A 23,240-nucleotide genomic window follows, 5' to 3' on the forward strand; every position below is an offset into this window, starting at 1 on the left:
TTTTTACCGCATTTTGGGATGCTGTAAGCATCCCTCGCCGGGTTACCGCGGCGGGGGGCATCGCCAGAAAAATCTGGCGATGCCCCATAGAAGCCAATGGGCTTCTACCGCAACCCTCCGCCGCCCCGCATGGACCTCCGCCGCCCCGCATCGCCCCCTCACCTGTGTCCGGGCAGCACAGCGCAGTGCTGCCCGGACCTGTGACCTCCTCCATGCACTGATCCTCTTCTGGGTGCAGGGAGGAGGAGAGCCCGGCGCAGCAGCAGCGCCGGGTGTGTGAGGTAGAGATGGGCAAAACGGATCCTTAAGCTGAGCCGGGAACCGACGGATCGTTCAGTGAAACGATACGTATCTTTTAGACGGGTCCTCGGCTCGTTTTCAAAAAAAGGGGAATATACATGACCGAGTGAAAACACTGATCGATGGCTGGGTGCAGAATCACCATCGATGGCAACCATCGATGGCGTCTGCACGGATGGCCATCCCTGGCAGCAGCAGCTAATCTTTCTATCACTTGTAGTCACAGCACTGTACTCAGTCTACAGAGGTAGTACATCTCAGCTGCCACAGGTGGCAGTACTGAGATCAGGAAAATGTTTTGTAAACTGAAACGGATCACCTTTTTGGGATCGGCGGATCATTCGTCCTTATCTGAGACCCGTTCAAAAGATCCGGTTCGTTCGCGGGCGGCCCATCTCTAGTGTGAGGGAGGGGGGAGCCGCCGGGACCTGCTGGGACCCGGCGACTCTCACCGCAAAGGACAGCTCTTAACGCAAGAGCTGTCCTTTGCTATAATTATCGCATATGTTACAACATATGCGATAATTATAAATGCGATGGGCGGCGAAGGGGGCGGAGATTCTTAGAGAATCTCCCCCATTAGCTGCAGTGAACCCTGATACAATTTAAAACAGATTATCTACATGCCCTGATATAGACAAAGCTGTACAGTCTATCAGCCAGTGACAGGTCCCCAGCAGCCAATCACACGTTATGTTACAGGCGTGTCCTGGGGATATATTTCCAGCCCACAGCAATTCTCTCACACCGTCACCGGGGATCTGTCTGCAAGCACTGCACAGTCCTGAGACATGGGGACTCTGATGAAGGGAATTCTACTGTGCAGCCTCATCCTGGGGGCGCTGGCTGCAGGTGAGACACCCCACATTACATACATGTCACTGCAGGGGGTGGGGGTGCAGGTGAGACACCCCGCATCACTTACAAGTCACTGTGGGGGGCTGCAGGTGAGACATCCCACATTACATACATGTCACTGCGGGGGCTGCAGGTGAGACACCGCACATTACTTTCATGTCACTGCAGGGGGCTGCAGAGGAGACACCCCACATTACTTACATGTCGCTGCAAGGGAGACCCCCCATATTACTTATGTCACTAGGAGGGGGGCTGCAGGTGAGACACCGCAAATTACTTTCATGTCACTGCAGGGGGCTGCAGAGGAGACACCCCACATGTCACTGCGGGGGGGGGGGGGTGGTGGTGGGGTGCAGGGGTACATGCTTCTGACTGAGGAGTGACTGCATGCTGCTATATATCTTTGAGCGTTGCACACCAAGTCATTGACTTGGATCAGTAAAGCACTTTGGTAGCAGCTAATTGGAGCCTATCCCTGTATCACTGCTGACTGCACCAGTACCATCCCTCCCAACATGACCCTCTCCAGGAGGGACACAATGCTCTGCTCCTATACTTTTCTCCTAATGTATGATTACCTTCATCTTTCATGTGTTGAACAGGTTGATTGATAAGAAAGGTGCTTCAACACAGGTGATGGTGTCCCTCCTGGAGAGGGTCATGTTGGGAGGTATGTCTCTGTGATGTGATCGCATTTCCCAATGTGATCCTGGGAGGTGATATTCTACCCAGATTGCATTGTAAATGTGATCAATCATAAATGGGCCCCTAATGGGTTACTGACAACCAGGACAAAGGTCTTCCGATGCTCTCATCCCATACAGGTCAGCCCCACCCGCATTGGGATCATATTAAAAGGGCAGACCTGCCATATTTAGCCTGCAGTATATGTCCTATATACTATACAGTGTATAGCACTAGGCACAGGGTCACAGCACTGTGGGTATATCCCTGGTGTACACAGCACTGCGGGAATATCCCTGGTGTATACAACATGAGACGCAGGCTTACAGCACTGCGGGTATATCCTTGGTGAACACATCACTACAGGAATTTCCCTGGTGTACACAGCATTGCAGGAATATCCCTGGTGTATACAGCATGAGGTGGAGGGTCACAGCACTGCCGGTATATCCCTGGTGTACACACAGCACTGCGGGTATATCCCTGGTGTACACAGCACTGCCTGTATATCCCTGGTGTACACAGCACTGCCGGTATATCCCTGGTGTACACAGCACTACCGGTATATCCATGGTATATACAGCATGAGGCACAGGGTCACAGCACTGCCGGTCTATCCCTGGTGTACACAGCACTGCCGGTCTATCCCTGGTGTACACAGCACTGCCGGTCTATCCCTGGTGTACACAGCACTGCCGGTCTATCCCTGGTGTACACAGCACTGCCGGTCTATCCCTGGTGTACACACAGCACTGCAGGGATATCCCTGGTGTACACGGTATCCGGACTATTTGTAGATAGACAGTGTCTAGGTCGACAGTCAAAAGGTCGACATGGTTTTTTTCACTGTTTTTTGAGCCGACATGTGCCGACAGGCGGTATTTCATGCCCTTCTATCCACTAGGGCGTGGTGGGAGAATAAAATAGTGTGCCGAGCGCAGCGATGCACCGTGCCCGAAGCATAGCGAGCGATGCGAGGGGCTGCGGTTCACTTCAAACTGTGTCCATGTTGACTGTGTCGACATTTCGGGCAAAAACAGTGAAAAAAAACAATGTCGACCTTTTGACTGTCGACCTAATGGCATGTCGACCTAAAAGCATGTCGACCTATTGAGTTGTCGAACTAATGGTGTCGACCTAATGGCTGTCTATCTACTTGTTGTCTACAAATCGTCCCACATCCGGTGTACACAGCACTGCCGGTATATCCCTGGTGTACACAGCACTACCGGTATATCCCTGGTATATACAGCATGAGGCACAGGGTCACAGCACTGCCGGTATATCCCTGGTGTACACAGCACTGCCGGTATATCCCTGGTGTACACAGCACTACCGGTATATCCCTGGTATATACAGCATGAGGCACAGGGTCACAGCACTGCCGGTATATCCCTGGTGTGTACACAGCACTGCCGGTATATCCCTGGTGTGTACACAGCACTGCCGGTATATCCCTGGTGTACACACAGCACTGCCGGTATATCCCTGGTGTACACACAGCACTGCCGGTATATCCCTGGTGTACACACAGCACTGCCGGTATATCCCTGGTATATACAGCATGAGGCACAGGGTCACAGCACTGCCGGTATATCCCTGGTGTACACAGCACTGCCGGTATAGCCCTGGTGTACACAGCACTGCCGGTATAGCCCTGGTGTGTAGAGCAGCGATTTCCTCACACTGACTGTGTACACTGATAGGTTGGGCCACAGTAACATTAATCACAGGGGATTGTTACAATAATAGTATTTGCAGTGCAATCTGGGAGCAGCATTCTTTAAATGTGTATATAGCAGACTTTTTTACTACCCTCCATATCTATGGGCCTGACTCAGAGTTGTTTGGTAATTTGAGAATTCACAAATCGAGCGATATCGAATGACTGTGCGTGGTACCGTTCGCATTGCGCATGCATGAGGGGAAATAGCGACTGAAAATGCGGATAGAAATATATTACATTATCCATTAGTATTCTAAGAGGATTTCACGGTCAAATGGACTTTTGTGGGGTAAGGACCCGGCATGCTGGGCCACCTTGCCTTGTAACCCCCCCCCACGCACACACTTGCATGATGCTACCAGGAGTTACCAAATTCCCTAAATGTTCCCCCCAAAATACATTACACTAATGCACCCCAAAATAGTGTATGTACTTAGAAATCCAATTGAAATACATCAGCCCTAAATCACTTTGTTGGAAAAAACACAAAACATCTGTTGTAACGCAAAGAAAAATACATATTTTTGGAATGATTGAGATGAAAGGCCCATATCTGACTGCAGTGTCAGGGCTTGCACATGTCCGCTACCGTGAGTACAGATCACGGAAAATCACCAAATAGCATTTTTCATCGATCAGCGACTGAAGCTGAATCGCCCCATTAGCACGCAGCATAGATTGTCCCAGTCACTCACCAGAATGAGGTGGAAACGCAGGATGGTCCCTGTCTAATACATGGGCCCCTGGGAGCACCTTAGGAGGACTCATCTGCTGTCCATGTAATGGACCGGTGCAGCTCCTTTTCCTCATGTCCTGCAAATCTCATGGCTCTGTTCAGCCATCTTGGACTTCAGGACGAGTTTAATGTCACCGGACCGATTCATGTTCCTGAGGACCCGACGGGCTGTAAAACTAAAAGATGCTTACGGTTGGTACAAATAGATTCGGCTCTACTTGTTCTAAATACCACAAGTCTAATTTGCAAACAAAGCAGAAAAAGTTCACGCCGTTATTACATAGTTACATAGTAGGTAAGGCTGAATAAAGGCTTGCGTCCATCTAGTTCAACCTAGGTCTATAATAGCTAATCCATTGTTATATAGTATGATCTGATAATTTAAAGATAGATTATGTTACTCATTGGTACCCATGGCTGTTATATTGGGCGAGTTCTAGAAACAAGTTGGAGATTCTAGCGTTTGACTTTGAGCGCAGGTAAACCGGCTGTCATTACATCCCGGCCTCAGTAGCTGCCAATCAGCTCCTAGCTACCATGTTACAGGCTGTTTGAACAATGGCAGTTAGGAGCTGATTGGCTGGTACTTTATATCTCTCCTATGTGATTTTAGGGCAGGTGGAGGACAGGCCCCTGGTGGACACCCAGTACGGGAAGCTCAGAGGGAAGACGGTAGCGGTGAAGGAGACAGACAGAACGGTCCACGCTTTCTATGGTGTCCCATTTGCAAAGCCACCAGTTGGTCCATTAAGACTTGCCAGCCCGGAACCCCCTGAGTCCTGGGGGTCTATCCGAGAGGCCACAGAACAACCCCCCATGTGAGTACAAAGGGATGGGGGATTAGATGAATGTCAGCAGGTGCTGATCTTGTTACCCTGTATGTTCATTGTGATCCCTTCCCAGGTGCCTGCAGAATTCACAGATGGTGGAAGAACTACTAAAACTGGTGAAGGTCAGAGTTACGTTACCCCCAGTGTCCGAGGACTGTCTGTACCTGAATATCTTCTCTCCAGCCGGCCGAGATCAGAGCGCCAGATTACCTGTAAGCACGCCACGTGTGTGATCAATGTGATAATGAAACATTTGGGAAAGGGAGAGGGTCGCTGTGATCTGCTGCAATCCACTGGTTCTAATCGCCATCATTATCAGTTCCCACTTGCACCAGTCTGATGTAGGTGGTCCATCAGGAATCAGACAAATCTCTGTGTGGGGTCCATCTGTACTTTAAGAACTAGCAACAAGCTCCAGTAGCAGGGGGGTAATACCACAGCCAGAGGACACGCTTATATTGGTCCCAGCAAAAGGAGCATTAACCCCCCTAACTAGTCAGCAATGCCCCCACTGCCCATCCCTCCGGGCACCCAAGTTAACAGCTGGAGCCTAGACACAACTATGCTGTGGTGCCAAATCCATTTAGTTTGTGAATGTAAAAAATGTTTTTACTGGATAGACTACAGGTCCCAGTAAGCCCCCCCCCCCCCCCCCCCCCGCATGCTGGGAATTGGAGAATACTGGTACATATAGTTCAATTGTAAAATAAATATTTACAAAAGATGCACACTGTGATATCCAGCCTGGGCTCCATCACTGCTCCCGGTAAGTGTGTGCCAGCAGCTGTGCACACTGTGATGATATCCAGCCTGGGCTCCATCATTGCTCGTGGTGAGTGTGTCAGCATCTGTGCACACTGTGATGATATCCAGCCTGGGCTCCATCATTGCTCGTGGTGAGTGTGTGCCAGCAGATGTGCACACTGTTATATTCAGCTTGGCTCCATCACTGCTCCAGGCAGCTGTGCACACTGATATCCAGCCTGGGCTCCATTACTGCTCCTGGTGAGTGTGTGCCACTGCTGTGCACACTGTGATATCCAGCCTGGGCTCCATCACTGCTCCAGTTGAGTGTGTGTCAGCAGCTGTGCACACTGTGATATCCATCCTGGGCTCCATCACTGCTCCCGGTGAGTGTGTGTCAGCAGCTGTGCACACTGTGATATCCAGCCCGGGGCTCCATCTCTGCTCCCGTTGAGTGTGTCATAGACCAGCAGCTGTGCACACTGTGATATCCAGCCTGGGCTCTATCACTGCTCTTGGTGAATGTGTGTCAGCATCCCGCATGCTGGGAATTGGAGAATACTGGTACATATAGTTCATTTGTAAAATAAATATTTACAAAAGATGCACACTGTGATATCCAGCCTGGGCTCCATCACTGCTCCAGGTAAGTGTGTGCCAGCAGCTGTGCACACTGTGATAGCCATCCTGGGCTCCACCACTGCTTCTGGTGAGTGTGTGTCATCATCTGTGCACACTGTGATGATATCCAGCCTGGGCTCCATCATTGCTCGTGGTGAGTGTGTGTCAGCAGCTGTGCACACTGTGATATCCATCCTGGGCTCCATCACTGCTCCCGGTGAGTGTGTGTCAGCAGCTGTGCACACTGATATCCAGCCGGGGCTCCATCACTGCTCCCGGTGAGTGTGTGTCAGCAGCTGTGCACACTGATATCCAGCCGGGGCTCCATCTCTGCTCCCGTTGAGTGTGTCATAGACCAGCAGCTGTGCACACTGTGGTATCCAGCCTGGGCTCCATCACTGCTCTTGGTGAATGTGTGTCAGCATCTGTGCTCACTGTGATAGCCAGCCTGTGCTCCATCACTGCTCCTGGTGGGTGGGTGTCAGCATCTGTGCACACTGTGAAATCCAGCCTATGCTCCATCACTGCATCTAGTGAGTGTGTGCCATAGACCAGCAGCTGTGCCTCTGGGATGCGGGATTTTGACCATTTCCCTGCTGGACACTAGTGAATGTACCTAGATAATTGATCTTCTACATGAAGAATTAGTCTGCTGTTTTCAGAGTGATTTGTACGCATTCCTTATCCATGTAAAATACAACCCACATTCCCCAATGCTGATAAGAGATCTTTAGTGGAGGGGGCGGAGCACCGTTGACCTGTTGTCTGGACACTATTGATCTAACCCCCAATCTGATTTATGAGGGGTCTCTGATCCTAAATTCAGAGAACTATACAGATGGTCACTCTGAGTGAACACAGAACCAGATTCTTAGTATTCTCCCTGGTTCACATTAAGTTTACACGCATAATACAAGACATGCCCTGATCTCACACATAATAATAGGAGGCATGCTTTATTCGATCCATCATCTGATCAGATCATTACACCTCCCCCTTCGACATGGCGCACAAGGGCGGTGACCCACGTCACTGTCTCATCAGTGCGCTATTCACTACATTGCCTGGATGGGTAGCAGTGGTCTCCCTGCTGCCACAGTCCCCATGTTAGGATAAGCACTACAGATGTGACCCAACTCCAGCACTTGTTAATCACCTCTAGGCTCTGCATCTCACCCACCTCCCACTGGGTTACCTGTAGTACCCTCATACCCCAGTGTGCCACTGCGTGCTGGCTGTCTCAGGAGTGTTACGTGACCTGTATCTTCCTGGTGGGTACCTAGGTGTATGTTCCCCATCCTCCCTGCGAAGCAGGTTTGGTACAGGTGTGGGGTGTCTGACCACTGATTCTGCTGAATCTCTACTAACATTTCCCTATTCTTGGCCTCTGTCATGGTACCACCTGGGCCATAGCCACTGCTAGGGCAGGCAAGGGGTCTGGTTACTGCTCCTCTCCCAGGAGATGGCAAACTACTGGCACACCGGTATCCCCTGCAGCTGGCAGTTTGGTGTGACTCCCTGAGGTCAGTACCAGTACCTTCTGCCACACCCCAAACAGACATTTCCCTGTGGTATAGGCATTTCCAGAACCTCCGCTTAGCTTTGGCAGCCTTAAGGTGACTTCGGGCCAATGCTAGCAGAGATTATAATGTTCCTTGGAACAAAACAAGGTAAACCATAATTATGATGGACATCATTTCAGGCATGGCCCTAACATTGTTCCCATGGCCCTTTGGTACTTGTAACTCTGCATGTTTAACTATACCACAGGTGGGGGGCATTCTCCCAGCACTCTATACAAATTTAAACATGTCCTCTTCCCAGAACCTCTTGTCCTGAGCTGATTGACACCTCAACGCCTCACACCTCATTGCTATGCTTGTGTGGTATAACACACCGACAGTCGGGATTCTGACAGTCATTAGCGTGACGTCGGAATCCCGACTACACAGTGGGGGAGTGCAATGAAGCCCCTTGCCCCTTTGGGATTTTGACCATTTCCCTGCTGGACACTAATGAATGTCCCTAGATAATTAATCTTCTACATGAAGAATTAGTGATTTGTACGCATTCCTTATCCATGTAAAATACAACCCACATTCCCCAATGCTGATAAGAGATCTTTAGTGGAGGGGGCCGAGCACTTTTGGCCTGTTGTCTGGACACTATTGATCTAACCCCCAATCTGATTTATGAGGGGTCTCTGATCCTAAATTCAGAGAACTATACAGATGGTCACTCTGAGTGAACATAGAACCAGCCTCTTAGTATTCTCCCTGGTTCACATTTAGTTTACACGCATAATACAAGACATGCCCTGATCTCACACATAATAATAGAAGGCATGCTTTATTATTCGGATCATGACAACCACATATCTAACGGTACTTTTCTTGTCTGTGTCCAGGTGATGGTGTTTATACACGGTGGCGGCTTGTCGATGGGGGCAGCGCTGATGTTTGAGGGCTCAGCGATGAGCGCCTATGAGAATGTAATAGTTGTCTCTATCCAGTATCGCCTGGGGCTCATGGGTTTCCTCAGGTAAGTCAAATAAACTATGAAACACGCAAACTACATATATGGTACATGCGTATTTATTGTTTTTTTGTAAAGCACCATCAAATTCTGCAGAATAATAAAATCATAGCAAATACGCCATGTACGTAGATGTGAAACAGAGAACCCTGATCCTGAGAGCTTGCAATCTAGAGGATGAGGGCTATAGACTAGAGGAAAGCAGCAGCCTTGATGATCCCAACAGATACAGCAATCAGGAGAGCAGTGCCACAAATCCCCAGGATAGGGGTGGCTGTGGTGGGCACTGGAGGACCCTCTGTAGAGTGGAGTGCATGCACTGGGGAGAGATAGGAGTGAGGTACAAGGCTAGGCAGGTGAGTGCCAGTATAGAGAGAGTGGAGTGCACAGGGGAGAGATAGGAATGAGGTGCGAGGTTTGGCAGGTGAGTGTCAGTGTAGAGGAAGTGGGGTGCATGCACTGGGGAGAGATAGCAGTGAGGTGCGAGGTTGGGCAGGTGAGTGCCAGTGTAGAGGGAGCGGAGTGCAAGCACTGTGGAGAGATAGGAGTGAGGTGCAAGGTTGGGCAGGTGAGTGTCAGTGTAGAGGGAGTGGAGTGCATGCACTGGGGAGAGATAGGAGTGAGGTGGGAGGTTGGGCAGGTGAGTGTCAGTGTAGAGGGAGTGGAGTGCATGCACTGGGGAGAGATAGGAGTGAGGTGCCCGTCTGGGTAAGTGAGTGTCAGTGTAGAGGGAGTGGAGTGTGCGCATTGGGGAGAGATAGGAGTGAGGTGCGAGGCTGGGCAGGTGAGTGCCAGTGTAGAGGGAGCAGAATGCAAGCACTGCAGAGAGATACTAGTGAGGAGCAAGGCTGGGCAGGTGAGTGTCAGTTTAGGAAGAGTGGAGTGCGCGCACTGGGGAGAGATAGAAGTGAGGTGCGAGGTTGGGCAGGTGAGTGTCAGTGTAGAGGGAGTGGAGTGCATGCACTGGGGAGAGATAGCAGTGAGGTGCGAGGCTGGGCAGGTGAGTGTCAGTGTAGAGGGAGTGTAGTGTGTGCATTGGGGAGAGATAAGAGTGAGGTGCAAGGTTGGGCCGGTGAGTGCAAGCGTAGAGGGAGTGGAGTGCAAGCACTGCAGAGAGATACTAGTGAGGAGCAAGGCTGGGCAGGTGAGTGTTAGTGTAGAGGGAATGGAGTGTGCGCACTGGGGAGAGATAGGAGTGAGGTGTGAGGTTGGGCAGGTGAGTGCCAGTATAGGGGGGGGGGGAGTGCAAGCACTGGGGAGAGATAAGAATGAGGTGCGATATTGGGCAGGTGAGTGTCAGTGTAGAGGGAGTGGAATGCTTGCACTGGGGAGAGACAGGAGTGAGGTGCAAGGTTGGGCAGGTGAGTATCAGTGTAGAGGGAGTGGAGTGCATGCACTGGGGAGATATAGGAGTGAAGTGCAAGGCTGGGCAGGTGAGTGTCAGTGTAGGAAGAGTGGAGTGCGCGCACTGGGGAGAGATAGGAGTGAGGTCCGAGGCTGGGCAGGTGAGTGTCAGTGTAGAGGGAGTGGATTGCACACACTGGGGAGAGATAGGAGTGAAGTGCAAGGCTGGGCAGGTGAGTGTCAGTGTAGGAAGACTTGCGTCCATCTAGTTCAACCTAGGATGTTATAAAAGATTATCCATTGCTGTATAGTGTGTTCTGATATTTTAAAGACAGATTATATTTCTCATATGTACCCATGGATGTTTTTAACCAATAAGTGTTTGTCCAACCTTATTTTGAACGTATTTAATGTGTCTGCCGACACCACCTCTCCAGGAAGAGAGTTCCAAAGTTTGACTGCTCTGACTGTAAAGAAATTTTTTCTTCTAGCTGAACAAAATCTTTTGTTCTTCTAATCTATACTCATGCCCTCGCATCCTAGACTCCTTTCTAGTAGAAAAAAGGGTGTTTGACAGTTCCTTATATTGGCCCCTGATGTATTTGTACTTGTTGAGCATGTCCCCCCTTAAACGTCTCTTTTCTAATGTAAATAGTCCCAACTTGCTTAATCTCTCCTCGTAGCTTAAGTTCTCCATTCCCCTAATAAGCTTTGTTGCTTGTCTCTGGATTTTTTCTAATTCAATGATGTCCTTTTTATAGTTCGGGGCCCAGAATTGTACACCGTATTCAAGGTGCGGTCTTACCAATGCTTTATACAGTGGCATGATTACCCTTGAGTCCCTAGTTTCCATGCCCCTTTTAATGCATGCTAAAATTGTGTTGGCCTTTTTTGTTGCTACATTACATTGGGCACTACACCCCAGTTTGCTGTCTATTTGGACTCCTAGATCCTTTTCTAGTGTTGAAATACCCAATTCCTCTCCGCTAAGGTTATAACTAGCACACTGTGTCTCCCAAGGTGCATAACTTTACATTTATCCAAGTTGAACTTCATCTTCCACTTTTTAGCCCATTCCTCTAGATTTGCAAGATCCTTTCGAAGCATGGTGGCATCTTCTGATGTTTTAATAACTTTGCTTAGTTTTGTATCGTCTGCAAAGATGTATACATTGCTGAGTAACCCCATCCCAATATCGTTAAGAAAAATGTTAAATAAAATGGGCCCTGAAACCGAACCCTGAGGCACTCCACTTAGTACCGGTATTGTATTTGATATGGCACTATTCACCACCACTCTTTGTTCTCTATTACATATCCAATTCCCTACCCATCTGCAGATATTTTCACCCAATCCTAGGTCCTCCATTTTGTTTATCAACCTCTTGTGTGGGACAGTATCAAAGGCCTTAGCAAAATCTAGGAAAATCACATCTACAGCGTTTCCATTATCAAGGTTTTTACTAACTTTCTCATAGAACCCTAGTAGATTAGTTTGGCAAAACTGGGGAGAGATAGGAGTGAGGTGCAATGTTGGGCAGGTGAGTGTCAGTGTAGAGGGAGTGGAGTGCATGCACTGGGGAGAGATAGCAGTGAGGTGCGAGGCTGGGCAGGTGAGTGTCAGTGTAGAGGGAGTGGAGTGCGCGCATTGGAGAAAGATAAGAGGGGCGAGGCTGGGCAGGTGAGTGCCAGTGTAGAGGGAGTGGAGTGCGCATACTGGGGAGAGATAGGATTGGCGTGCGCGGCTGGGCAGGTGAGTGTCAGTGTAGAGCAGGGGTGTCTAACTCAAATTCATCGGGGGCCGCATCAGCAGTTTGGTCACCCTCAAAGGGCCGGTTGTATCTGTAGGACTATGTGTCCATTCTTTATTATCATAATAGTGTCCTTCATACAAGTATGTCCCAAATAATACCACTGTAACTCAGCAGTAGCATTTCCCTCCTGCTATTGCTGTGAACTGCAGTGCATTAGGGCACACGCTGCCTGCACAGGGGGGCAGCACTCAGTCTTAGGGTGTATGTCCTGCTTATTATCATGGGACACAGCAATTAATGATGGACTGCAATGTGCCAGTGCACACACACACACACACACACATAGGCAGAGAGTTTGACACTTACCCGCTCTGATGCATCCACTCCAGTCTGAGCCGCTCCACCACCAAGGACACAGCTGCGCTCTCACACAGGCGCATTTCCCCCTCCCTGCTGTGAGTAGCGCTCCTCGCACGATCTATCCAGGAGTGGAGGGCAGCGTGCTCCTGGTCACTGTGCAGTGCACACTCAGCAGTAAGTGACCTGGAGCGCACAGCAGCAGCACCATTCACCACAACGGACCTGCTCTTTCCTCTCTCTGGCTCCTATACAGCAGGTGGGAGCAGAGGAGGGGTTGACGACCGGCGGCACTGCGCTAGAGGGCAGACGTTCTCAGGCTTGTAGGCTGCCGCGCATGCGCTGAAGAGGCGGCTTTCTTGTGTAAAAAAATAAATTTGAGAATAATAGGTGAAGGCTGGCGGCGGCTGCGCGGGCCACATGAAGAGGTCTGGCGGGCCGGATTTGGCCCGCGGGCCTAGTGTTTGACACCCCTGGTGTAGAGGAAGTGGAGTGCATGCACTGAGGAGAGATAGGAGTGAGGTGCGAGGCTGGGCAGGTGAGTGTCAGTGTAGAGGGAGTGGAGTGCGCGCATTGGAGAGAGATAGGAATGAGGGGCGAGGCTGGGCAGGTGAGTTTCAGTGTAGAGGGAGTGGAGTGCATGCACTGGAGAGGGATAGGAGTGGGGTGCGTTGCTGGGCAGGTGAGTGTGGGAGAGCGCTTGGGATGATACCTCTGTACATTATAAATCCCCAGACTACAGACATGTGCAGCAGATATACAAGTACAGGCAGCTCCGGGTGCAGATATACCAATCAGGGCACCTCCAGGTATCGCCACATGTCTGCATACAGCATTCTACTAATACAGGGTATGGGTAAATCACTGGACACTTATTTGTGATTGTTGCTAAAGGTTTCAAAGAGTAAAAGTTTGTGGCTATTTTCTAATTTGGTGGTTCTCATCTCCAAGCCTCAATCCCCCATAGGTCATGTTTTTTGGATGTCTTTAAAGCATACTTGCCTACTTTTGAAAACTAGTTTCAGGGAGATTATAGTTGGTAATAGAATTTAGCAAAGCGAGCCATTGAGGGGGCGTGTCATGCTCCACCCAAAAGGTGTGTCTAGTTCCATATATGGAGAGATTGTGAACGTGGTACCTAGAAGCGTGGGTGTGTACTACATCTGAGAGGAATCTTTTAAAATGACTTATATACAAATGTAGATGAGCCCCAAAGCAGGTAGTAAGAGCTACTATACTTGGGAAAGTGCTGGGAAATGGTACTGGTGAGTCTGTGTAAATGTGTCCATCTCTCATTTCTTTTTTCCCCAATAATGCAAAAGTGTAATGTGGGCTAGGTGAAATGAGGGAGATTGGTAGACTAATGAGGGAGAGAGGGAGATTGCTGCTATTTCAGGGAGTCTCCTGCAGAATGCAGGAGGGTAGGCAACTATGCTTTAAAGTTTCATAGGTGAGATCATCTATCTTGTGGCTCGGGAATGGAATTATCCCACCTGCTTCCATGGACAGAAATCCTGAAAACCTGTCCTTTGGGGGTGCGGGGTAGTTGGAGTTGAGCTGTGCTGATAGATGATCAGTTCTTTGAAATGTAATGTATCTGACAGTGCTTTTCTCTTCCAGTTCTGGAGATGAGCAGATCCCTGGAAACTATGGATTCCTGGATCAGGTGCAGGCACTGCGGTGGGTGCAGGGGAACATAGCAGATTTCGGAGGTGACCCCAATTGTGTCACTATATTTGGGGAGTCTGCTGGAGGAGTCAGTGTCTCTGCCCTGGTATGTTCAATTAATAACATGGGGGTAAGGTTTAGGCTGTGGGTGGGAAGGTTAGGGTTAGGCACTAGTGAGGGAATAAGGCTTAGGCATTGGGTGGGAAGGGTACGGTTAGGCACTAGTAGGAGAATAAGGCTTAGGCTGTGGGTAGGAAGGTTAGGGTTAGGCACCAGTAGGGGAATAAGGCTTAGGCTGTTGGTGGGAAAGTTAGGGCTAGGCAATAGTGGGGAATAAGGTATAGGCTGTGGGTGGGGAGGTTAGGCACTAGCAGGGGAATAAGGTTTAGTATGTGGGTGGGAAGGTTAGGGTTAGGCACTAGTGGGGGAATAAGGCTTAGGCGTTGGGTGGGAAGGTTACGGTTAGGCACTAGTAGGAGAATAAGGCTTAGGCTGTGGGTGGGAAGGTTAGGGTTAGGCACTAGTAGGGAAATAAGGCTTAGGCTGTGGGTGGGAAGGTTAGGGTTAGGCACTAGTAGGGAAATAAGGCTTAGGCTGTGCGTGGGAAGGTTAGGGTTAGGCACTAGTATGGGAAAATGGTGTAGGCTGCGGGTGGGAAGGTTAGGGCTAGGCACTAGTGGGGAATAAGGCTTAGGCTGCCAGTGGAAAGGTCATGGTTAAGCACTATTGGGGGAATAAGTCTTAGGCTGTGTATGGGAAGGTTAGGGTTAGGCACTAGCCGGGGAATGACTTAGGCTGCCGGTGGGAAGTTTAGGGTTAGGCACTAGCCGGGGAATAAGGCTTAGGCTGCATGGGGAAGGTTAGGGTTAGGCACTAGTAGGGGAATAAGGTTTAGCTGTGGGTGGGAAGGATAGGGTTAGGCAGTAGTAGGGGAATAAGGCTTAGTCTGCATTGGGAGGATTAGGGTTAGGCACTAGTGGGGAGGGTTAGGCTGCGGGTGGGAAGGTTAGGGTTATGCACTAGTGGGGAGGGTTAGACTGCATGGGAAAGGTTAGGGTTAGACACTAGTGAGGAATAAGGCTTTGGGTGTGGATGGGAAGCTTAGGTTTATGTACTAGTGGGGGAGGGTTAGGCTGCGGGTGGGAAGGTTCAGGTTATGCACTAGTGGGGAGGGTTAGACTGCATGGGGAAGGTTAGGGTTAGATACTAGTGAGGAATAAGGCTTTCACTGCGGGTGGGAAGCTTAGGGTTATGTACTAGTGGGGAGGGTTAGGCTGCATGTGGGAAGGTTAGGGCTATGCACTAGTGGGGTGGGTTAGGCTGCATGGGGAAGGTTAGGGATAGGCACTAGTAGGAGAATAAGGCTTTGGCTGCAGGTGGGAAGGTTAGGGTTATGCACTAGTGGGGAGGGTTAGGCTGCGTGTGGGAGGGTTAGGGTTAGGCACTAGTAGGAGAATAAGGCTTTGGCTGCAGGTGGGAAGGTTAGGGTTATACACTAGTGGGGAGGGTTAGGCTGCGAGTGGGAGGGTTAGGGTTAGCCACTAGTAGGAGAATAAGGCTTTGGCTGCAGGTGGGAAGGTTAGGGTTAGGCAGTAGTGGGGAGTGTTAGGCTGTGGGTGGGAGGGTTAGGCCCTAGTGGGGAGGGTAAAGCTGGCCATACATCAGAAAGATATTGTACCCAATCATACAATCTCAATTGATTGTAAGATGGATTGTATGCAGATTGTGTGCACATCTTGTTTACACAATCATACAATCCATCATAAGATGGATTGTATGATGGATTGTATGCAGATTGTGTGCACATCTTGTGTACAAAATCATGCAGCAGATGGATTGTATGACTGATTGTATGATGGATTGTGTGTAGATTGTGTGTCCAAAAACCACCAAGGACTGCTGGGGATTTCAAGGGAAATTGTACACAATCATGAGTGCAATCGATCTTAAGATCGATCTTTCTGATGTATGGCCAGCTTAAGGCTGCAGGTGGGAAGATTAGGGTTAGGCACTAGTAGGGGAATAATGCTGTGTACACACGGTGCAATATGATTGCTAGCGATATATTGCTAGAAATATATTGCCAGCAATCATATTGCTCAGTGTCTCCTTTTCATCAGCGATGAAAAGGAGACACTGCTACGGGGCGGAGGGGGAGTGCAGCACCAGCAGCAGCAGACGCTGCTGCTGTCACTTTGAAGGGAGGAGGGAGGGAGCAGCGGCACGGGGCTGGGGAGATCAATGCTGATCTCCCCGGCGCTGACCTCCGTGAAGGGAGGAGGGAGGGAGCAGCGGCACGGGGCTGGGGAGATCAATGCTGATCTCCCCGGCGCTGACCTCCGTGAAGGGAGGAGGGAGGGAGCAGCGGCATTGGGCTGGGGAGATCAATGCTGATCTCCCCGGCGCTGACCTCCCGGCACAGCGATCGCCGGGGAAAGCCGCTGGTCGCAGGAGCATGCTCCAGCGACCAGCAGGGAGTGCACACGCAGCGCTCCAAATCACTGGCAATATGGTCGCTCAGCGACCATATTCCCAGCGATTTTACCTAATATTGCTCCCGTGTGTACACACCATTAGGCTTAGGCTGTGGGTGGGATGGTTAGGGTTAGGCACTAGTGGAGAGGGTTAGGCTGTGGGTGGGAAGGTTAGGGTTAGGCACTAGTGGGGAGGCTTTGGCTGTGTGTGGGAAGGTTAGGGTTAGGCACTAGTGGGGAGGGACATGAAAAATAAATAAATTGCATGCATGCATTATTACATTAAAAGGCCATATCAATGCGTTAGCATAGAGATAAAATGTGTAACAGATAGTTACCAAGTCCTAGATTGGACAAATTGGACAGATGTAGCGGTCACACGATGGGTGATAAATTCCCAAGGCACAATCTGTGGTAATCGATATTTTGTAAGTCCTCCCGAGAAGGGTGAATGGTGGACAGATGGAATTTTTGCTCACAGATGCGGATGACCGTTGATGTTTAAAGGTGCTTTTGGTCGATTCACCAGATGGTTGGCACCGTTTCCCAAAGGTTTCTACAGAGTGTACTGCGATATTGGATGTGCACTTGGCCGATTGCCTTGCCTTGGTGCACTACTCCAGCTGCTGCACCGGCCAGCGAGCCGACTGCAGGCTGAAGTGCACTTTCTCCGGTGGACGCAGGCTCCGTGTAGACTCGCGCTGCTCTTTGCAGCAGGCTGGCTGATCACGGTCCTCGGTGTATCAGCGGCGGCAGATGGAGCACTCTGTGCTGCTGGTAGATGCCGGTATTACGGACCAGAGTGTGCAGGGGGGATTTGGTCAGAGATAAATGCTCCCAGTCTGCCCCTTGTGTCCTCAACTGCCGGTACTTGAAGAAAACTCGGCTTTGTCAATTTAGGAATGGGGAGTTCAGTACTGTGGGTTGGTCTTATACCCATCCAGTGATTGTCCACAGGTGTGTGTTTACTTTGTTAGGCCGATCTATATCACCTTAATGGCTGCAGGTTTTTCATATACAAAAACAACATACTTTTATCCAAATGCTATAAAATATATACAATTTACGGTTGTTTAAATATTTTTAGACATATTACACTGACAGACAATAAAAAAACCAGGATCGCCTATTGACATGTGTGAATTTAAACCAGTGAGATAGAGTTGATGCTGTTAGGATTAAGAATGGCACCAAAACTCTTTCCCCTAAGTGCTCCTCACTTCCTCTAGTATTCCTCGCGTTCTATTGCTATGTGCTCTCTCTGTTTATTTTAGTTTATTTCATTCTATTTTATTTTATTGTATTTCAGCTGCTCTATCGCTTGCTATAGATATAGATATATGCATCTATCATGTAGATTGATTATAGTACCCTCTCCCGCTATAATCCTCCTTCAAATGTGCCTTTGAATGTGTATTTAAACGTACATCTGAATGTGTAGTTGAATATATAAATATATATGCCGATAAGAGTCAACTGAGGGGAGTCGACACGTAAAGTAGGGCTCCAAATAGACATACACACTTTAGGACATTGTGCTCTATGCTGATACGAGCTAAGAAATATATGTTCTCTTTGAGTTTTTTCATATATATTTTTTCATATTTCATATATTCTTTACATATATACCCCCTCTTTTTTATGTATATATTTTTTATATATATACTTTTGTTCTTGATCCCTTTTTTGTTCTCCCGTTCTATGTGTGTATATATCCTTATTTACACACATTGATTATATATTTGGCTACATCTGTCACTCAGTGTGTGAGTGTGTGTATAACGCTGGGTGGAGCCTCTGACTCACATGACTGACTCACATGACAGAGAACCAGCCCAGTGAGCCCACAGACAGTGCCAGACACCCTATGCCTCCCCATGTTCCCCAGCACTGCTACTCCACAGCCACCAGGTGAGCGCCCCCCGCGACCCCCCCTCCCACGATTCACGGCAGACCCCCCCTCCCGCGATTCGCGGTAAAAACACCCCCGCGACCCCCCCTCCCGCGATTCGCGGCAAAAACACCCCCCCCCGCGGCGCCCCTCCCGCGATTCGCGACACAAACAAACCCCCCTCCCCGTGACCCTCCCCCTCCCGCAATTCGCGGCAAAAAGAACCACCCCCGCGACCCCCTTGCACGATTTGCGGCACCCTCCCCCGCGATTCGCGGCAACCCCCCCCCCCCCCCGCAATTCACAGCAGCCCCAGGATTAAATGGCACATGCAAAACACTGACATGGCTATGGTCGACAATGAAAAAGGTTGACATGAGTTTTTGAAGATTTATTTTTCATTTTTTTGAATGTTTTCATATTCATTCTGATGTGTCGACATGGACACCAATGAAGTGCTACACTTATGTCAACATTTACATGTGTTGACCTTTCTGTGTTGATTTTTTCTTGTGGCGATTCACGTCACACCCCCCCCGCAACCCCCACTCCGGCGATTCACGGCGCCCCACCCCGTGACCCCCCTCCCGCGATTTGCGGTACACCCCCCGCGACCCCCCCTCCCACGATTCGCCGTAACCCCCCCTCCCGCGATTTGCGGCAACCCACCCCACCGCCACCCCCCGTCCCACGATTCTCTGCAACCCCTCCCCTCCCGCGATTTGCAGCAATCACCCAACCCCCACCCCCTGCCCCCCCTCCCGCAATTTGCGGCACCCCCCGCGACCCCCCCTCCCACAATTCACGGCACCCCCCGCGACCCCCCCTCCCGCGATTCGCGGACACCCAAGTTGCAATACAGGGCATCTTTCATACAATTCTAACCATATTTCTCATATACAAACGTTCACAAATTAGCCCCTTACGACGGTGTGAAGAGCGCCCGTAGGGCGCGATGAATCACCTAGTTGATTATATTTATATACTACACTAGACTTTCCCTCTAAATCTATGGAGGGACATATAAGCATTAGAAATATTCAAATAAGAGTCGACTCAAGAGAGCCGACATACACAGTAGGACCCAAATTGGATATGCATTTATTCAGTGCCATTTTTTTCCGCATTTATACTGGCATCTATTAGGAAATATATGTCTCTTTAAGATCTAGCTGGCGAATGATGCCCCTTGGCGATAATATGCCGCTGCATAGTAACTTTAAAGTGTGCCTGTATAATTAGTGCATAGAAAAAGTAATGTGTCTAGTAAAAGCAATGCACCTGACCTGCGGTGATACAAATTAACGTAATTTTTATTATCTGTCAGTGTAATATGTCTAAAAATATTAAACAATCGTAAATTGTATATATTTCATAGCATTTGGATAAAAGTATGTTGTTTTTATATATGAAAAACCTGCAGCCATTAAGGTGATATAGATCGGCCTAACAAAGTAAACACACACCTGACAATCACTGGATGGGTATAAGACCAACCCACAGTACTGAACTCCCCATTCCTAAATTGACAAAGCCGAGTTTTCTTCAAGTACCGGCAGTTGAGGACACAAGGGGCAGACTGGGAGCATTTATCTCTGACCAAATCCCCCCTGCACACTCTGGTCCGTAATACTGGCATCTACCAGCAGCACAGAGTGCTCCATCTGCCGCCGCTGATACACTGAGGACCGTGATCAGCCAGCCTGCTGCAAAGAGCAGCGTGAGTCTACACGGAGCCTGCGTCCACCGGAGAAAGTGCACTTCAGCCTGCAGTCGGCTCGCTGGCCGGTGCAGCAGCTGGAGTAGCGTACCAAGGCAAGGCAATCGGCCAAGTGCACATCTAATATCGCAGTACACTCTGTAGAGACCTTTGGGAAACGGTGCCAACCATCTGGTGAATCGACCAAAAGCACCTTTAAACATCAACGGTCATCCGCATCTGTGAGCAAAAATTCCATCTGTCCACCATTCACCCTTCTCGGGAGGACTTACAAAATATCGATTACCACAGATTGTGCCTTGGGAATTTAACCCCCATCGTGTGATGGCTACATCTGCCCAATTTGTCCAATCTAGGACCTGGAAACATGTTACACATTTTATCTCTATGCTAACGCATTGATATGGCCTTTTAATGTAATACTGCATGCATGCAATTTATTAACTTTTTATTTATTTTTCATGTTTCTTGTTATTTATTATTTTATATCTGTTTAATAAATTGTATATTAGTATACAATAGGAGCCCACTGGTTCTCTTCTTGTATCTTTCTGTATTAAGGGCGGCAACCCTCTCCCAGAAGGCAGCCACCTGTGTACAAGCACAATACACTGTCCCCTAGTGCTCAGATTTTGCCATATACTAGTGGGGAGGGTTAGGCTGTGGGTGGGAAGGTTAGAGTTAGGCACTAGTGGGGAGGGTTAGGCTGTGGGTGGGAAGGTTAGGGCTAGGCACTAGTGGGGAGGGTTAGGCTGCGTGTGGGAAGGTTAGGCACTAGTGGGGAGGCTTAGGCTGTGGGTGGGAAGTTAGGGTTAGGCACTAGTGGGGAGGGTTAGGCTGTGGGTGGGAAGGTTAGGGCTAGGCACTAGTGGGGAGGGTTAGGATGCGTGTGGGAGGGTTAGGCACTAGTGGGGAGGCTTAGGCTGTGGGTGGGAAGTTAGGGTTAGGCACTAGTGGGGAGGGTTAGGCTGTGGGTGGGAAGTTAGGTTTAGGCACTAGTGGTGAGGGTTAGGCTGTGGGTGGGAAGGTTAGGGTTAGGCACTAGTGGGGAGGGTTAGGGTTAGACACTTGTTGGCAGGGTTGATAAGGATTAGGGGAGAGCAAAGGGAAGGTTTTATACTTACCTGACCCCTGTTTGAATTCCCTGTATCGGATATCCTTCTTACCACCGGTTATCTGAATGTAGGGCCAATTCAGGCCTGATTGCTGTGCTGCGAATTCCCAGCAAGAGTGATAATTTAATGGCCGCTTATGCAAACGGCATGCTGTGGGCATGCGCAAGCCTTATGTACGAAGATTGACACCCTGCGACTATTTGGGGTTGGTAACCCAGCGTTTTCTGGGAGTGCCCCCAGAAAATGCAGGCATTCCCCAGCCATTTGGAGTGGGGGGGGGGGGGGACATCACAGCACTGAGTGAGTCCAGACTTACTCTGCACTTGTAAGCAGTGGGGAATCCATCCGATGGTGCGTGATTCTTAATTGATTTCCCTCTCTGTGCACATGGGTGGGATTTCCCTTATGCGGGGCAGAGTTTTCCTGCTCGCTGGGCTCTGAAACTCGCAGTCCTGTGAGCAGGTCTGAATTGGCCCATTATACCAAGAATATACAGTATTTCCTTTCTAACTATTGTTATTATTATATGTTATGTTGTGTGTTATTCATGTCTAGGTGGTATCTCCCTTAGCCAAAGGCTTATTCCACAGAGCCATTGCAGAGAGTGGAGTAGCCACAGTGCCAGGACTGATAGCCAAGTCAGTCGAGGAAGTTATTTTTATCAAAAATGTAAGTATCTGCTAATGTCATTCACTGTCATGTGGTTATCATGCAAATACCCCTAATCTTACACCAGCACTATTCCTGCACCATGTACACAAATATGCATTTATTGTTCAGTCTTCTAGCACCAATATTGCAAAACCCTGACACATTATGCTGCTTCTCCCACTATATAACTCTCTGTCTGTCTGTATCAGTGTGACATCACTGCTTTGTGCTGCTGGGGACCCTGCTCCCACCACTATATAACTCTCAGTCTGTGGCTTCCTGTATCGCGTGCCGGATGGTTGACAGACAGTCGGGATTTCGACAGTTATTACACCGACGTCGGAATCCCCACTGTTAAAACCCCGACACACGGGATCATGATGGCCATCAGCTATTCTCCCTCATGGGGGTCCACGACCCCCATAGAGGGAGAATAGAATAGGTGGCGAGCATCTGCACTCCCCCCGCTTTCTGACTCCAGGCAGTCGGGATCCCGACGTCGGGCTAATGACTGTCAGGATCCCGACGGTCGGGGTCCTATACCACAGCTTCTGTATCCGTGTGACATCCCTGCTCTGTGCTACTGGGAACCCTGCTCCTACCACTATATAACTCTCAGACTGTGTCTTCCTGCTGCCTCCATTCCACTCCCCACATCATGTCATTGCCCCTGTCACATGCAGCTGTTTCCTCACTGACACATCACTCTTCTCCTGATATAGTCTGTGCTGCTGGGGACTTCTCCTCCCACTATATAACTCTCAGTCTGTGGCTTCCTGCTGCCTCCATTCCCCTCCTCGCATCATGTCACTGCCATTGTTAACTGCAGCCCTGTCCTCACTGACACATCCTTCATCTCCTGATATACTCTGTGCTGTTGGGGACCCTGCTCCTCCCAATATATAACTCTCAGTCTGTGGCTTCCTGCTGCCTCCTCACATCATGTCACTGCCCCTGTCACATGCAGCCCTGTCCTCACTGACACATCCCTCATCTCCTGATTTACTCTGTGCTGCTGGGGACCCTTCTCCTCCCACTATATAACTGTCTGTGGCTTCCTGCTGCCCTCATTCCCCTCACATCATGTCACTGCCCCTGTCACATGCAGCCCTGTCCTCACTGACACATCACTCAGCTCCTGATATACTCTGTGCTGCTATGGACCCTGCTCCTCCCACTATATAACTTTCAGTCTGCGGCCTCCTGCTGCCTCCATTCCCCTCCTCACATCAT

The 23,240-nt window shown here is 49.6% G+C and overlaps 1 protein-coding gene across 1 annotated transcript in view; it reads left to right on the forward strand.

The window, feature by feature from the left end:
* The first annotated feature begins 979 nt into the window (after nucleotides 1-979).
* The window catches only part of LOC146045785 (pyrethroid hydrolase Ces2e-like), a 48,996-nt gene continuing 26,735 nt past the window's right edge, over nucleotides 980-23,240 (forward strand). The window contains exons 1-6 of the mRNA XM_083164841.1: nucleotides 980-1,152; nucleotides 4,918-5,122; nucleotides 5,208-5,346; nucleotides 8,907-9,040; nucleotides 14,109-14,262; nucleotides 21,912-22,025. Coding sequence (XP_083020967.1) covers nucleotides 1,092-1,152; nucleotides 4,918-5,122; nucleotides 5,208-5,346; nucleotides 8,907-9,040; nucleotides 14,109-14,262; nucleotides 21,912-22,025 — 807 coding nt within the window. The 5' untranslated portion in view covers nucleotides 980-1,091. The remainder of the gene's footprint in view (nucleotides 1,153-4,917; nucleotides 5,123-5,207; nucleotides 5,347-8,906; nucleotides 9,041-14,108; nucleotides 14,263-21,911; nucleotides 22,026-23,240) is intronic.

The sequence above is a fragment of the Crinia signifera genome, chromosome 11, assembly GCF_055691185.1.
Source record: "Crinia signifera chromosome 11, ASM5569118v1, whole genome shotgun sequence".
NCBI lineage: Eukaryota > Metazoa > Chordata > Amphibia > Anura > Myobatrachidae > Crinia > Crinia signifera.